Here is a 16,190-nt window from a genome sequence, read left to right as displayed (position 1 = left end):
CCTGGGTCCCTCATGGTATTTAGTGTTTGCTGTGTGTGCGCGCATGTGCATAATTTTCCACTTGCTATTCAGACATCTTGTCTCGTCCCTAGGTGATGCCACAGACCCTACGCCCTTCAGCTAGGGTGTTGCGTCGGGTATCTATTCTGCATAAACAAAACACCCCGGAACCTGGTGGCTTAAAACCACCACAATTTGTTGGCACTTGTGCAGCTCGGACTGCGTTTAGCTGGAGGTCTTTGGGCTGGTCTCACCTGAGGTCACTCACATGCCTGGAAGTGAACGGCCCAAGATGGCCTCAGTCACATGAATGGTGATTAGCCGGGGCTGTAGGCTGGGACAGCTCAGTTCTCTGTGTGGCCTCTCCTAAAGGGTAACTCTGGACTTCTTCCTCATGCTGAGATCCAAGGGGGCAAACCCCAACTAGGAAGTACCTGTTGAAGCATCTTCAAGTTTCACATTCGCCCCATTTGGCCCGAGCAAGTAGCATGGCCAAGCTCAAGCATCAGCGTGAGGGGTTACAAGAGGGCATACGTCCTGGGAGGCATGACTCACTGGGGATGGTTACTGGAACCATCTATCACAGCTATAAAGAGATGCGTTCTTCATGGGCTTGACTTTTCAGTGGCTCCTACTGACCTATGACATTCTCTCATGACTCTGCTAATCACTCTATAACTAGGTCCTGTTCAAACCCGGAGGGTATTTCTCAACCTATTTCACCTAAACTGCTATCATCTGGAGTTGGCAAACCTTTTCAGCGCAGGACCTGACAGAAAATACTTGAGGCTTTGTAAGCCATAGGCTCTGTGCAACTAGTCCCTCTGCTGTTGAAGTGTGGAAGCAGCTGTATATATGTGTACTTGAATAGGGTACGGCTGTGTTCCAATAAAACTTTATTTATAAAAACAGGAGGTGTGCCAGGTTTGGCCTGTGGACTGTAGATTGCTGATTACTTGTATCCTAATCTTGTAGATTGCCAAGAAAATGTACATTACACTCAAGTATTGCTGCCTCTCAAACTTGAAAATTGTCATCCTTATAGAACTTGATTTCATCATGAGAAATGATTGATCAATGCATGTTACCTAGTATTTCCCACATGACTGTTTAAAATCCAAAAGCCGTTGTGTTTTTTAACTATCTTTTTGAGAACTTGGTAAAAACTGTGCACAGAATTTAAATGTCATGAGTTGGTTCCATGAAAGTTGGAGAGGCAAAATAATAAGGTATAGGGAGTACAAAGTTTAGGCAGACTGCCTGAGTTCAAGCCTGGGCTCTACCATTCACTGGCTGTGTGACCACAGGCAAGTTACTTAACTTCTCTGAGCTTTGGTTTTTTCCTCTGAAAATACGGATGATGATAGTCCTACTTCATAGGGTTATTATGAATATTAAACATGTCTGTTCACATAAATACTTAGAATGGTGCTCAGATCATAGTAAATTTTCAGTTAAAATGGTGAAACAAACAATGAAATATCCTGAAACTAACTCCTTTAAGTGGTAGTTTTTTGATAAGCATGGGTATATGAAAGTTTCCAGGCTCATAGTGTTGTGGTATAACAAGGACTTGTAATTTTACCTTTAAGCTGTCAGAACCAAAACTCAGTAAGTCCCTGGATATAAAAATCAGTTCTATTTCTGTATAGAACAACTATCCAAAAAGAAAATTAAATCCATTTACGATAGTATCAAAGGGGATAAAATACTTAACCATGGAGGTGACAGACTTGTGTGCTAAAAACTATAAAAAATTGGTAGAAGAAATAACAAAAGCAGGACACCTCCTGTTGATTGACTGGAGGAATTAATAGTGTTAAAACGGGGACCAATTTTCCCAAAGCAACAGATGGATTCAAAGCAATCCTTAACAAAATCCCAATGATCTTTTTACAGAAATGTAAAAAGACTCCTAAAATTGATTTGGAGCTGCCAAAGACCCTGGACAGCCAAAACAATTTTGAGTAAGAAGAACAAGCGCTATTCCACTCCCTGATTTTAAGAAATATTGCAAAGCTATAGCAATCAGCAATGTGGTATTGGCATAACAACATAGAGATCAATGGAACAGAATACAGAGCGAGCAATAAACCCTCGCGTATAGAGTCAACTAATACTTGACCAGGGGAGCCAAAAACAGTCAATGGGGGAAAAGTCTCTTTGTTAAAGGATGCTGGGGAAAATTGGATATCCACACAAAAGATAATGAAATTGGACCCTTGTGAACAAAAACCAGCTCACAGTGGATTGAAGACTTAAATGTAAAGCCTGAAACAAAAGACTCTTAGAAGGAAGCAGGATAAAGGTTCTGACACTAGGCCAGACAATTATTTCTTTTGGCACCAAAAGCACAGGCAACATAAAGCAAAAATAAAATGGGATTACATCAAACTAAAAAGCTGCTGCACAGCAAAGGGAGTCGTCGTCAAAGCAAAAAGGCAACCTATGGAGTGGGTGAAAATATTTGCAGACCATTTGTCTGATAAGGAGTTAGTAGCCAATGTATATAAAGAACTCCTATATCTCAACAGCAATAAAACCAAGCAATTGAATTTAAAAAATAAGACCTTTTCTGGCCAAAAGACAATTCCTTCTAAAGAAGACCTACAAATGGCCAACAGGTATGTGAAAAGGTGCTTCATGTCACTAATCCTCAGGAGAAGGCAAATCAGAACAACAGTAAGTTATTGCCTCCTTTATGGTTGGTTATTATATCTATAGAAAAAAAATAACAATGGACAAGTCTTGGGGAAAGTGGGGAAAAAGGATGCTCTTAGTGGTGGGAAAGTAAATTAGTACAGCCACTATGGAAAACAATGTGGAGGTTTCTCAAAATACTAAAACTAGAATTAACATTTAATTCAGCTGTGGAGAGCAAGATGGAGTCACTCATGTCAAGCAGGGACCTAAGCAGCCAAGGGCATAGTAGCTAAGACCTGTTATCACCAAAACCTGCACAGGCTGACGGCACCCAGAACTGGTAACCATCAAAGCCAGGAGAGCCTGGAAGAACTGAGGGCTGGTAATCATGAGAACCAGACTAAGTTTGCAAAGGCCCAAGGCTGATTAAACCCCTTTCAGAAGGGATGGTTTCAGCAGCATGCATCACCTATTGTCGGACTGTTAGACTCTTGATGTGTACTCTTCCACATCTGATGGCCCTAAAGAGGCAGCCGCTGCTTAAGGCTCTGCCCAACTGGTCTGTGAACATAGTAAAGATTCTCCACTGCTTGAACAGAATAAGCAGTGAGTGCTGAGAGCTGACCGGGAAGCAGACAGGGTCCTTACCTCAGGGAACACTCATAGACTGACCTTGAGTTTGCTTTGTTAACTTCTTATGCCTCACCGTATCTTCTTTGTTGTGTCATGATCTCGTGGTTTGAGTTTGAGCCCCTCATGAGACTCTACGCTGACAGCATGGAGCTTACTAGGGATTCTCTCTCTCTCTCTCTCTCTCTCTCTCTCTGTCTCTTCCACCCTCCCTCATTCTCTGTCCCTCCCCATCGCCCCTCCCTCTCCAGTTCTGTCTCTCTCTCTCCAATAAACAAATTAAAAAAAAAAAAAAAAAAAAAAAAAAGCAGAGACCAGAATGGCAGTTGCCAGTGGCTGGGGTAAGGGACAATGGAGTGTTGGTTTCTTAGTCTTCCATTTTAAAATTACTGTGAGTACTGAGTAAGGTAATGGGGTGTAAAAGAAAAAAAAAAAAGTCCTTGGCACAATGCCTAGCTCCTAACTTGCATACAATAAATGTTAAAGAATTTAGTTGTGAAATCAGCATAGATCTGAGTACTTTCAAGCCTATTTATTTGGAATGTTATATTAAAATTTTTTTTTTCATGTTTATTTACTCGGAGAGAGAGAGAGAGAACAGTGGAGGGACAAAGAGAGAGGGAGGCCTAGAATCCAAAACAGGCTCCAGGCTCTGAGTTTTTAGCACAGAGCCCAATGCTGATCTTGTACCCACGAACCGTGAGGTCATGATCTGAGCCCAAGTCGGCCACCCAGGCCCCCCCCCCCCCCCACCCCATTCCAGCCTATTGAAAAGCAGACCAGACGAGTAAATCCTAAGCATTGGCAACATGGCCAGACGGGGCAGCTGCAGATGTGCGTGAACACTTGGAACAAGTTAGAGTTCAGGCAGCGACACACAGATCCTAATACATTTTCCGACTTAGTAGTAAAACCTCAGCAAAGTGATGGTTCTTACAAAGGTTTTCGGGGCCCCTGGGTGGCTCCTTTAGTGGAGCATCTGACTTCGGCTCAGGGCATGATCTCATGGTTGGTGGGTTCGAGTCCCACATCGGGCTCTGTGCTGACAGCTGAGCCTGGAACCTGCTTCGGATTGTCTCCCTCGCTCTCTCTGCCTGCTCCTGCTTGCGTGCTCGCTCTCTCTCAAAAATAACTAAAATCTTGTTGTTGTTGTTGTTGTTTTGATGTTTATCTAGTAGTATCGTCAAAACCACCCAGCGATCAGGAGTTGTCTATGCATGATTTTCCTTTGTGTAATAAGATGCTGTGGCCGTGAATGTTGCCAGACGTGTGACCCATCATTCTATCCAAACCGTGTAGATAAGACTATCTTCTGCTGCAGCTACTGAAAGCACAGAAGTTGCTAGGGTGGCCAGACCATCCTTTGTTTCGCTACTCTATTTATAGCTGTGCTTTAGTATAGGCCACAATGGCTCAGTGACCTGCATTTGATCCCACGGTCAGCATTTCCTCGATGAATCATGGTCACTGTAAGATTTGTCTTAATTTCATTGATTTGGGTTTGAGGTTACCAGTAGCACTTATAAGGCTACTTGGCCAGTAGTTAGGTACAAGGACGCTTAAGTGTAGCCCCAGGGTCCTAACAGCCACCCTTCAGTCAGGAGTGACTGAAACAGAGCTTATTTCATATTTGTGTAATGGCTTGACGTTAGTAGTTCCAGAACAAATAACACTCAATGTCTACCAGGTGGCAGGTGCTGTGAAAGCTGCTGATCACTTTTATTCTCAATCGGTAATTCTGTTTCAATGAAATAAGAGCCTTGAAGGAAAATACCCTCTGGCCGATGCGTGATGATCTGGCTAGCATCTGGGAAAGATTGTTAACGGTGAACAGACGATGGTCAGGGGGGGCTGTTCCGGAGCCAGTGAGCACCCACGGCAGAGGAGCGTCCGTGTTCACAGCGCTGATGCCGGCACAGGGCACAGGGGTTGAGAAAGCGGGACTTGGCCTCCCGGTGTGGCGCTCTCCTGCTGTAGGGCTGACGGACGGAAACCAGCAGGGACACCCCTAAGTGGGGCATCCCCAGTGATCGGCAGTGTGGCGAGCCCAAGATATGGAGACTCCAGACCCATGTTCCCAAATGCCTTGCATGCCTCCTCAACCCTCTGTGGAGTTGAGGGAGGAACGTGGGCAGAATTCAAGCAAGTCCGTCATGGGGACTCCGACCCTGGGGAAATCCTATCCACAGCAACTGACAGGACATCCGGTGGGGAAAAAAAATCCCTGATAATGGTCATTGTCCTCAGTGTTGTCATTGTAGCAGCCCTTGTTACATTCCTACCCCCACTACTTCTGCCCAGAGTGTAGCTTTGAAGCTCATCTTAGCAGAACTGTGGCCACCCACGAATTTCCTATGTCTCACGTGTTGAGGGTTTCCATTTGCTTTGTCCCTAGGAAGCCACTCTGATGACCTCCCATTTATAGGCTTTTAGACAGTTGGTCTGTGGTCTTTCACCGTGGTCCTCACACTCCAGTGTGCATCAGAACCACCTGGAGGATTTGTTACAACATGGACGGATGGGCTTGGCCCAGACTGGCATTTGGTAGGCCTGGGCTGGGCATTTGAATCAGGTTGAGGTGATGTCGCCAGGCCAGGGACATTTTGAGAGTCACTGGTCTTGTAGAAGTAAAAACGACAACAACAAAAACCCTTGTAACCCATCTGACTCCCTGCTGGAGTCCTGTGATAGCTCATCTCTAATCACAAAAGATTTTCATAGTAACTCTCCCATTGACTAAAAATCTATACTAGATTCAAACACTTAGATGAACCCCAATTCTTAAAACGGAAGTTTCATGGATTAAAAATATCTGTGAACACTCCCACCTACAGCCACCTGCTACCCCCCACTGAAACCTCAGTCAGCAACCTAAAGCTTCTGAAAGATAGCTTTTGCTTCACTTAGCAACCTCGTGTATTACTACTCAGACCATTTCAAAAGTAAAATACGCAGTAGTCTTAGGTTGTTGACAAGATTACTACAGAACCCAGAGATAATCTTGATGGGTTTTTTGAGGTTCAAAGTGATTTAACGCTAAATCAGAACATTGTTCTGAGAAGTACTCTAAGGAAGTGCTCACGGTCAAGGAAGTTTGGCAAATGTGAACCACCGGGATATGCAGTGACTTAAGGAGCATACGAAAGATGGGCGTGATTTCCCATGACCCGGTTTTCCTTCGCACCTGGTCAGATCCTGGTGCTCTAGAGGATACTGGCTGTACCTTGTTTTTAGAAAGCCGGGAGGATTACCGAACATTTGTAAGTGAGACGGTCTGTATCAGGAGACAGAAAAACAAAACTTCCACATGAGTAGTAACTCTACTTCAATTAAATCTTTCCTATGTCTTAGTTTCTTTCCACTTAGTTTTTTCTAGAGGTGGGAGGCAGGGGGAAATTGAGATGACTCAAGAGTCAGAGTCAGTCACAGGACCTGTACAGTGGTACAGGAGCCTGGCAAAGAAAGGCCCTGGTAACCGAGGCGGGTGGCGGGGGGCGGGGGGGGGAGGTAAAAATGCTGCTGACGTGTTCCTTGTAGCACAATTCAAGTTTATTCCATTTGTTCTTGCAACACAAAACTTAAACACAGTATTATTTAGCATTCGGATGTACATGGACTAGGATAATATGAGAAACCCAACTGTGTCAAAAGTATTACATTGTGGGGAAAAAACGAACTCAAATATATCAAAATGCACAAAGCACTAGTCTTCCTCCATTACTGCTTAGAAAGATATGATTGTTTCTCCATTTACAAAATAGAATCAGGACGATTTAAATTCTTAAAATTTTGCATGCAAAACACTGCAATTGCTTACGTAGGAGGGCACTCTCCCCAGCTTCTTCTATACACAATCGAGTACACAATATTGCATGAAGTAAAGAGCAGCTCAGTTGAAGTTTTAGGAAAAAAAAAAAAGTCAGTACATAGAGATTTGAGGATCCATTATTGAGGGGAAAGAAATCAACGAGGAAAGGGCCTTACTTGCCTGCAGCTCGCACCCACTGTACCCAACTACCTCTCCTCTGTGCCCCACTGGCTGTGGAAGGTGAGCGACGCATAGAAGAGCTACTTGGGGATTCTCGGGTGCTGTGCACCAACTCTGGGTCTGCGGATGCAGGTCCGAAGCTGCGAGGGCGAATTTGTTAGTACACTACCGTGAACAGGCACACCACCTGTTTTTACTTGATCTAGTGCATACAAAATGACTCCATACAAAACTACAGAACATGCAAGATTTTTCTTGAGATGTTAAATATTCAGTGGAGAACAAAACTTACTTAACCTTCTACTAATGCATGTAGTACCAAAAAGCAGACATGATTTTAGCTTCCTTTACTCAAAAATGAACATTAAGTGTTGTGAATTTCTCTGCCAAGTGGTTCAGAAATACATTATAAATAAACTAGTTAAAAAAAATGGTCAACCATCTTGGCCAGTCTATTCTATGTTTGTGTTATTTCTCAAGCAATTGCTCCAAAACCATGGGGCTTCTGAAATGGCTAAGAAGAGGGAAGGCGGGGTAGCCTCTACTGCACTACAAGAAACGCAGGCTCAACTGTACAAAGAAGCACATGGTCTCCACACCTGATGACGGGAGAGAGCAGGCCAGGTTTAGGAATGATAGGACAGTGCACTCTCTGCAACAGCCAACTACCACAGGTTTGAAAGGAAAGGTGAAAATTCTAGAGGGTAAAATCCAAGCCTTTCCATAGCATTCTGCCAAGAGGTGAAAACAAAGATACCAAAACACCTTGTTGCTACCAACTGATAAAGTGCCCTCCATCTTCAATGAGGATAGGTCTGTTTCCGCTCAGTGATGTTATAAAGTACTGTTTACTGACTTTGACTCCAACGTGAATAGGCTGCGTTAAGACTGGAGAATTAGCCAAATTATCAAAGTATTTAAACCACCATTTTATTTGTGATTGTTTTCTCGGATGCAGGAGAATTACAGGGTTAGGTTAGTTGTAAGCGTAAAAGCCACAGGATTAAAAAAAAAAAAGTCCACGGGGGAAAAATACACACGCACGCATGCACGTGCATGCACGAGAGCGCACGCACACACACCCACACCCCCCCCCCCCCAACACACACACCCATAAATCCACACCCTAACAAACCAATCAGCAATCGATCAGTAAGATTTGTTATTAGCTGGCTATTCTTGATAGTAGTTTAACCCTGTTTTAGAATGCTACATTACCTTAAAAAATCATCATGAATTCTTTGTTATCCACAATCTGAATAGAAGTCCCTAACCCAACCCCCCCTTTAAAAATTTGAGGTACATTCAATTATTGCATGATTTGGCTAAGGAAAAAACCCTAACATTTTTAGCAAGCTTTTATGGATGGCAAGTCAAAGGAATCAATACTTTAAATGCAGGATAGCAAATTTAAGGGTATATGTTTTAATTACTTGCACTGCTCATGGAATAAACTTTGGAACATGTGTCTGAATACTTCCTGCAGGTCTTAACGCCCATTTTAGGGCACTGCATTTTAAGAACATGGAATACATTTTGCAGATGTCACACTTAATGTGATGAATGGTTTAGAAAACAAAAATAGATCATGTAGCTGGGTTGGCAGATGTTCAGCAGAAGCCTATCGACAACTTGGGGAAACCTGGTAACAAGCGTATTTTTGAAGGGACGGGGCTCAACTTGTCCAGATTGTAAATCTCACCCCAGTGACAGCTTTGGTGCAGTGAGCAATCAGCATCCAAGGTGGGTCTGACAGAGGATTTCCAAAGAATGTTCCTTGATTCTCCAAACATAATCGAGGCCAATCCATTCAAAGAGCAAATGAAGAAAATCCGTAGGTACTAAGACAACTGTTCTCTGTATGACACTCACAGGCTATGGCTATGACTCTATGTTTAAATCCCCTTTTACTACCAGCAGGAGTTTGAAAGTGTTTGAATGCTCTAAAAACGTCTGAATCTAGAGGAGAAAAAAAAAATATGCACACTGGAATGATTTCTCCTTTAGGCTTCCAAAATTTAAGATTTTATAAATAAAACTAGTCAGTTTTATCTAAAGACACATGACACCCATGTGAAAGGGGAGAGGAAATCCAAAGTTGAGTCATCCAGCAATTTAGGAGTGTGCCCCCTCACCTTAACTGAGCTCCCACGTAAAGCTGAAAGTCGCCGAGGGAAGATTTGGTCGCCGACCACGGGCAGCGCTCTGAACTCCGCCAGGAGGCCCCCAGGAGAGTGCGTCTTAAGGCAGAAGGCTAGAGCCGATTGCTGATCTCAGCACCCAGAGTTACGTCACAGCAGCCGCCGCTGCTCGCACAGTTAGGGCTGCACACACGGAGAGCTGGCCTTGGGATAGTCAGACCCTCGACACAACCTAATGAATAAACTAGCTAGGGAGCTGAAAAGGTCAAATGTTACTGGCGTATTTTGTCTTGGTTCTCCCTTGGGAATGAGCGGTATATTTTGTTGGAAATGGAAAAGAGACGGACTTGATCAGGAATCCGAGTAAAAGCCTGATCACGGTTTTCTCCTCTCTTCCAAAACATGTTTTTTTCTGGTAGTCTGATTTGTTATGAATTTCTCTCTCCCCTCACCCCTCGTAAAGTATTTAGCTGAAGAAGCTGGCAGATAGAGAGTGACAGACAGACAGGCAGCAGTGTGAGGCCACAGGAGAGCCCTTCTTCCAGAGCTGTCAGCCCATCCGTCCATCACTGAAGAAGAGCTTTGATTGCCTGGTTGTCAGTGGCTTCAAAGGCAGTTAGTCCATCTGGACCTTTCACAGACTTATCAGCACCCTGAAAAGAGAGGGAAGAGCGTTAATACTAAATGAGTCCACCGTGACAGAAGAGAACTCCATTACCTGCACAGGCTAATGTTTATGTCCAGAATTAATAATCCCCAAACTAATGGAGTGCCTTCTACTGAAGAACCCCCCCCCCCCCCCCCCCCCGGCCCCCCGAAGTACTTGGCTAGGTTGTAAGATTAAGTGGTAAAAATACCAAATTATTTTTTGGGCACTACGAACTGTAAGTTACAAACACAACTTGCCAAGAACAGGCAATGACTGCCTTTCATTTTATACTACCATGCACCCGTTAAGCTTTAAAAGATCACCTCTGTCTATAATATACAACAGTGGGGAGGGGAGCTGGGTGGCCCAGTCGGTGAAGCAGCTGACTTCGGCTTAAGTCATGATCTCATGGTTTCTGAGTTCGAGCCCCAAGTTGGGCTCTCTGAAGGCAGTGCAGACCTTGCTTTGGATCCTCTGCCCTGCCCCCTCCCCGTCCCCCCTTGCTTATTCTCTCTCTCTCTAACAAAAACAAAAATGGGGGAATCACTTTCGCTGAAGAAGAAAGTATTACTGTGACAAAATTGTTTTTCTTTTTTAACACTTTGTGGAGAGTGCATGAATATGGCACATTTCTAAAATTCAGAGCTTACAAACCATTTATTTTAGACACAATCCTAAAGAACACTGTGTAATATTGGTCATTATGTTTACAAAAACTGAGCAGTAAATGACTGCTATGTGGGCTATGGAAGGAGGTCCCTTCTGTACCCTAGGGAAATCCTCTCCAGCCTGCTCCAAAGCTTTACCTGGAGAGTGTGGCTCTGGAATATTTCACTTGCAACACGGCATTTCAGTTTTGAGACTGCATACACACACACACCTTTGTGTCTGTTGTTTTAGCTGCTTTACTAGAATGAAGCTCCGTGGGAGGGTGAATCCATCTGTATTAATTACCGCTGGGTTCCCAATACCTACAAAAGTGCCAATCACCTGGGGGGTGAATTTGCTCCCAAGCCAGGTCGGAACTTTTTAAACTCCCAGAGACCCCAATATTCCACCATCCAGGGGTTCTCCTCGCTAGTTACAGCCCCAACCAGTGTTTAGTCATCAACCAGCCTCTAGCGTCTCACCTTTCTCCTCCTGCCAAATCTCCACTGTTCCTCTGTAAGACCTACAGAATTCTCTAAACTTGGTAGAAATGGTCACTTAGGGACCAACTCGAGTCAAGCCCAGGGGTCTCTTCTCCCATTTATGTCTCGCTGCTCTAGTCGTAGGGCCCCCTCATCATGTCGTTATACATCTTGGGTTCTATACAAGATGCCTTCCCCCTTTGCTCGGACAGCCACTCACTCATTCAACAAATATTTAGGGAATGTGTAGACACTTTGTAAGGAGCAGGAGAATCAAAGAAAACCAAGATAGTCTGGCAGTCTGACTAGTGGGAGACAGACACACGAACCACTGTGACAGAGGGGACAAGAATAAGAGTGATCTGTTAACCACAATGGGATGTGCTAGGAGGATGTAAGGGAAAAAGGTTTCCTGGAGGAGGTAATGCTTGAGCTGAGTCTCAATGAATAAGCACAAGTTGATTAGGTAAGCCAAGAAGGAGATGGCATTCTAGGAAGTGTTAGTTAAATTGTTGTAAAGTCCTCCCCAATATGATTGTAACAGTTTCCGTTTCCTCATTTTGTAATTGAACTTAACTGCTTGGTGGAACACAGCCGAACTCCTAGTCAACTGGGAGAGAAATGTGTGAGTGAGAACTTCGATGGGGTAAGTCCTCCACAGGTTGTGCGGCAGTAATTGGGACCGCTCTGTTCAAACCGTCTCCTTTCCCAGCTGCTTTCACGATTAGCATTATAATCGGGCACTAACAAAAAGTTAAATATTATAGCGAACATCTGTTGCGTTTTAGCGGCCAGAGTTCATTTCCCTTCTTCTGAAAACAGCATCCGGATTTCATTTTGGGGAATCCTTTGTCCCCACTGTGTGGAGTCCTGGGACTATGTAACTCAAGGTGCCATGGACTTTCCTCACCGTGGAGTGTCAAAGGTTTACCTGACACACGCAGGACTCTCACTTCTGAATTCTGAATCTCGACTGGAGATCAAAAGAGAGAATAAAAAGAGCTCACTTCTTGGGTGGCATAACCCGAAAGAGACCACTGAGGACTTCCTGCCATCTGGAGTCCTGCAGCTGCCATCTTCCCGCCCCGGTGAGCCTGGTCCTCCAGCTTCCTGTTGGTTCTGGACTAGTCTTAAAAAATGCCTGATATCTATCTGTTAATTTCTGCCATTTGCAACAACAAAACAAATCTAGCTGATTCACCGAAGTCACTTTCCCCCCTAATTTTAATAGACTCATCACAGAACTCACAATATACAAAAACCCAAAAAACTCATAAGTCTGTAAGACACTTTTGTTAACATTTTACTGTTTGTCTACACTTTTGTTCTAAAAATAAGCATCTGCTGAAAACGTATGTCTTTTAAACATAAATGAGGAACCCTAGAAGAACTAGAATGACTACATATCAGACAACAGAAACTTTAAAATTAACCAGTATTATTACAAAGATGGGCATTTCATAAGATAAAAGGTTGACTATTCAAATTTCAAAAATGAAATTGAGAAAACAGTTCCATTTACAATAGCATCAAAAAGAAAAAAAAATACTTAGGAATAAATTTAACGAAGTCAAACCAGTTCTGAAAAAGACGAACCAGTTTTGTCAATGTGGATACGAAAATTAAAAAATTTTTTTAGTACTTAATGCAGTTACTAAAAAACTTACATAAATTGGTGTATTTGAAGAAACTGTTTTTAATCATTTGGTTTTAATTCTAGTGATGATTTTCGTAGCTCTCAATAATATACTCAGGGTACTATTTGCATTATTAACTTTAGATACTACCTTCTTACTTCCTGCTACATGGGTGAGGCTTTAGCTCACCACCACCTTCTTCTCCAGACCCTCCCAATTTCCTGTATTTAAAACATCAATTTCTCTTTCTTCATAAATTTAAATGACATTTTTAACTTTTTATAACTCTTATTTTTTTGAGAGTGTGCACATGTGTGTGCGTGGGGGTTGGGGGAGGAGGGGCAGAGGGACAGACTTTCAAGCAGGCTCCAACGCTCAGCATGGAGCCCCACACGGGGCTTGATCTCAAAACTATGAGATCATGACCTGAGCCAAAGTCAAGAGTCTGACTAACTAGTTGAGTCACCCAGGTGTCACCAATGACACTTATTTAAGCCTTTATTTCTTGTTCCATCAGTTCTGACAGTATCTCATCCCTCTGTAAGATTCTCTGCCTTCCCATCACTCCTTCTATCTCTTAACTTGCCAGCTTTTTTATTTTGTCAAGACGAGCTTTTATATTCTGTTCTGTAAAAAGTTTCTTTTTTATCCTTTATAGTCACCGTGATGTATATTACATTCCCAGGACTTCTTTATCTTTCAACCGTTAAGTTTGTATCTTATGACGACCTTCACCCATTTCGCCCACTGCCCCAAACCTCCCACTTCTGGCAACCACCGGTCTGTTTAATGCACCTATGAGCACAGTATTTTGTTTCTTTAAAGATTCCACATACACGTGACATTATATAGTATTGGTTCTCTCTCTATACTATGGTCTGACTTATTTCACTTAGCATAATGCCCTGAAGGTCCATTTATGTTGCTGCAAATGGCAGAATTTCCTTTAATGGCTGAATAATAATATTCCTGTGTGCGTGCATGACAGATCACATTTTCTTTATCCATTTATTTCTCGATGGACACTCAGGTTGTTTCCATGTCTTGGCTACTGTCAACAATGCTGCACTGAACACAGGGGTTGTGGGTATCTTTTCAAGATGGTGATTTCACTGCCTTCAGATACATACCCAGCAGCAGAATTGCTGGATCATGCGGTAGTTCTATTTTTAATTTTTTGAGGAACTCCCATACTCTTTTCCATAGTGGTGACACCGATTTACATTCTTACAAACAGTATGCAAGGGCTCCCTTTTCTTCATATCCTTGCTAACGCCTGCTGTCTTATCTTTTTGAGGACAGCCATTCTAACAGGTGAGAGGTGGTAGCTCATTGCGGCTTTGATTTGCATTTCCCTGATGACTAGTGAAGCAACTTTACATGTACCTGCTGGCATGTGTAGGCATCTTTGGAAAAATGTTCAGGTCCTCTATCTGTATTTTATTCAGATTTTTTTTTCTTCTATTGAGTTATGGCAATTCTGTATAATGTTTTGGATATTAACCCCTTATATATATGATCAGCAAATATTTTCTCTTTCCATAGGCTGCCTTTTCATTTTCTTAATTTCCTTTGCTGTATGCATGCCTTTTTGTTTGCTGCAGTCCCATGCATTTATTTTTGCTTTGTCGTCTCTGCTTTTGGTGTCAAATCCAAAAAATCACTGCCAACGCAAGTGTCAAGGAGATTATTAACCCCTGTGTTCTCTTCCAGATGTTTTATGATTTCAGGTCTCAATCCATTTTTAGTTGGTTTTTGTGCAAGGTGTAAGATGGTTGTCCAGTTTCATTCTTCTTCATGTGGCTGTTTGGTTTTCCCAGCACCATTTATTGAAGAGACTGCCATTTCCACACTGTATATTCTCGGCTCCTGTGTTGTAAATTATTGACCATATAGGTATGGGTTTATTTCTGGGCGCTCTATTCTGTTGCACTGATCTGTGAATCTATTTTTATGCTAACACATTACTGTTTTAAATTCTATAAGCTTTATAATGTTTTGATCACGAAGTGTGAGGCCTCCAGCTTTATTCTTCTTTCTCAAGAGTGCTTTGGCTATTGGGAGTCTTTTGTCGTTCCACATATAAAGTCTGGGATTGTTTGTTCTGTATCTGTGAAAGTACCACTGGATTTTGGGGTTGCGCTGAGTAGATCACTTTGGGTATTATGTCAGTTTTAACAATGTAATTTTATTCTCTCAGACAGTCTAGTGCAAAGAGTATCAAAGTTGGTAGGATCATTCTATCCTGTAAGATCATTTAAGGATGTAGGTCCCTTTTCCCATGTTATTGTCCTCACCATCTGGTTGAAGCTCACCTCTACATTTGTCTCCACCATAATTAATCTTTTCCTACAGACTTGTCCCTTTTTCAGTATTTTTTATGATGATAAAGACCACCATCATCTTCTGGAAAATGTGCGCACTCCATGTAGTTCTTGCTACTTCGCATGTTATCAATCACCAAGTCTTTTTTTTTTTTTTCTTCAATATATGAAATTTATCGTCAAATTGGTTTCCATACCACACCCAGTGCTCATCCCAAAAGGTGCCCTCCTCAATACCCATCACCCACCCTCCCCTCCCTCCCACCCCCCCATCAACCCTCAGTTTGTTCTCAGTTTTTAACAGTCTCTTATGCTTTGGCTCTCTCCCTCTCTAACCTCTTTTTTTTTTCCTTCCCCTCCCCCATGGGTTTCTGTTAAGTTTCTCAGGATCCACATAAGAGTGAAACCATATGGTATCTGTCTTGCTCTGTATGGCTTATTTCACTTAGCATCACACTCTCCAGTTCCATCCACGTTGCTACAAAGGGCCATATTTCATTCTTTCTCATTGCCACGTAGTACTCCATTGTGTATATAAACCACAATTTCTTTATCCATTCATCAGTTGATGGACATTTAGGCTCTTTCCATAAATTGACCAAGTCTTTAGAGGAGACTATTCTTAACATTTCTCATACGTCCTTGCAGCCACGACATTCAATAATTTCCTATCTTTTTTCACTTCTTACACCATTTTAATTCAGACACCATACATCTGTTTGGGTGATGTTCGTTAAAATCCAAGTCTGATCACATGACTACTCACTCACCTACCAAAAAAGTCTTAATGGCATCCTCAAAGAAGAGAATGAAAATAAATAGTATGACACAAGGCATAATCTGCTCACTACTGACCTCTCTAGTCCTATTTCTTGTTAAATCCTTTATAGTGAATGCTGTAGCTGTGAGCTTGCTTTTTTTTTTTTTTTTTTTTTTTTAAATCTTACCCTAACGTCGCAGGGTCTCTCTGTGTCCCTGTGACTTTTCTCACATTGTTGCTTCTCTTTAGAATGGTACCCCACTTCTCTATTAGATTCCCGGACAAAAG

At 42.6% G+C, this 16,190-nt stretch overlaps 1 protein-coding gene across 1 annotated transcript in view; it reads right to left on the bottom strand.

The window, feature by feature from the left end:
• Positions 1–6,804: 6,804 nt before the first annotated feature.
• The window catches only part of MTPN (myotrophin), a 59,500-nt gene continuing 50,114 nt past the window's right edge, over positions 6,805–16,190 (bottom strand). Inside the window, exon 4 of the mRNA XM_058724177.1 lies at positions 6,805–10,055. Within this exon, the coding sequence (XP_058580160.1) occupies positions 9,969–10,055 (87 nt within the window). The 3' untranslated portion in view covers positions 6,805–9,968. The remainder of the gene's footprint in view (positions 10,056–16,190) is intronic.

The sequence above is a fragment of the Neofelis nebulosa genome, chromosome 4 (genome assembly GCF_028018385.1).
Source record: "Neofelis nebulosa isolate mNeoNeb1 chromosome 4, mNeoNeb1.pri, whole genome shotgun sequence".
NCBI lineage: Eukaryota > Metazoa > Chordata > Mammalia > Carnivora > Felidae > Neofelis > Neofelis nebulosa.
Note: the sequence above shows the minus strand (reverse complement) of the source record. Positions and strands in the feature narration are given on the sequence as shown.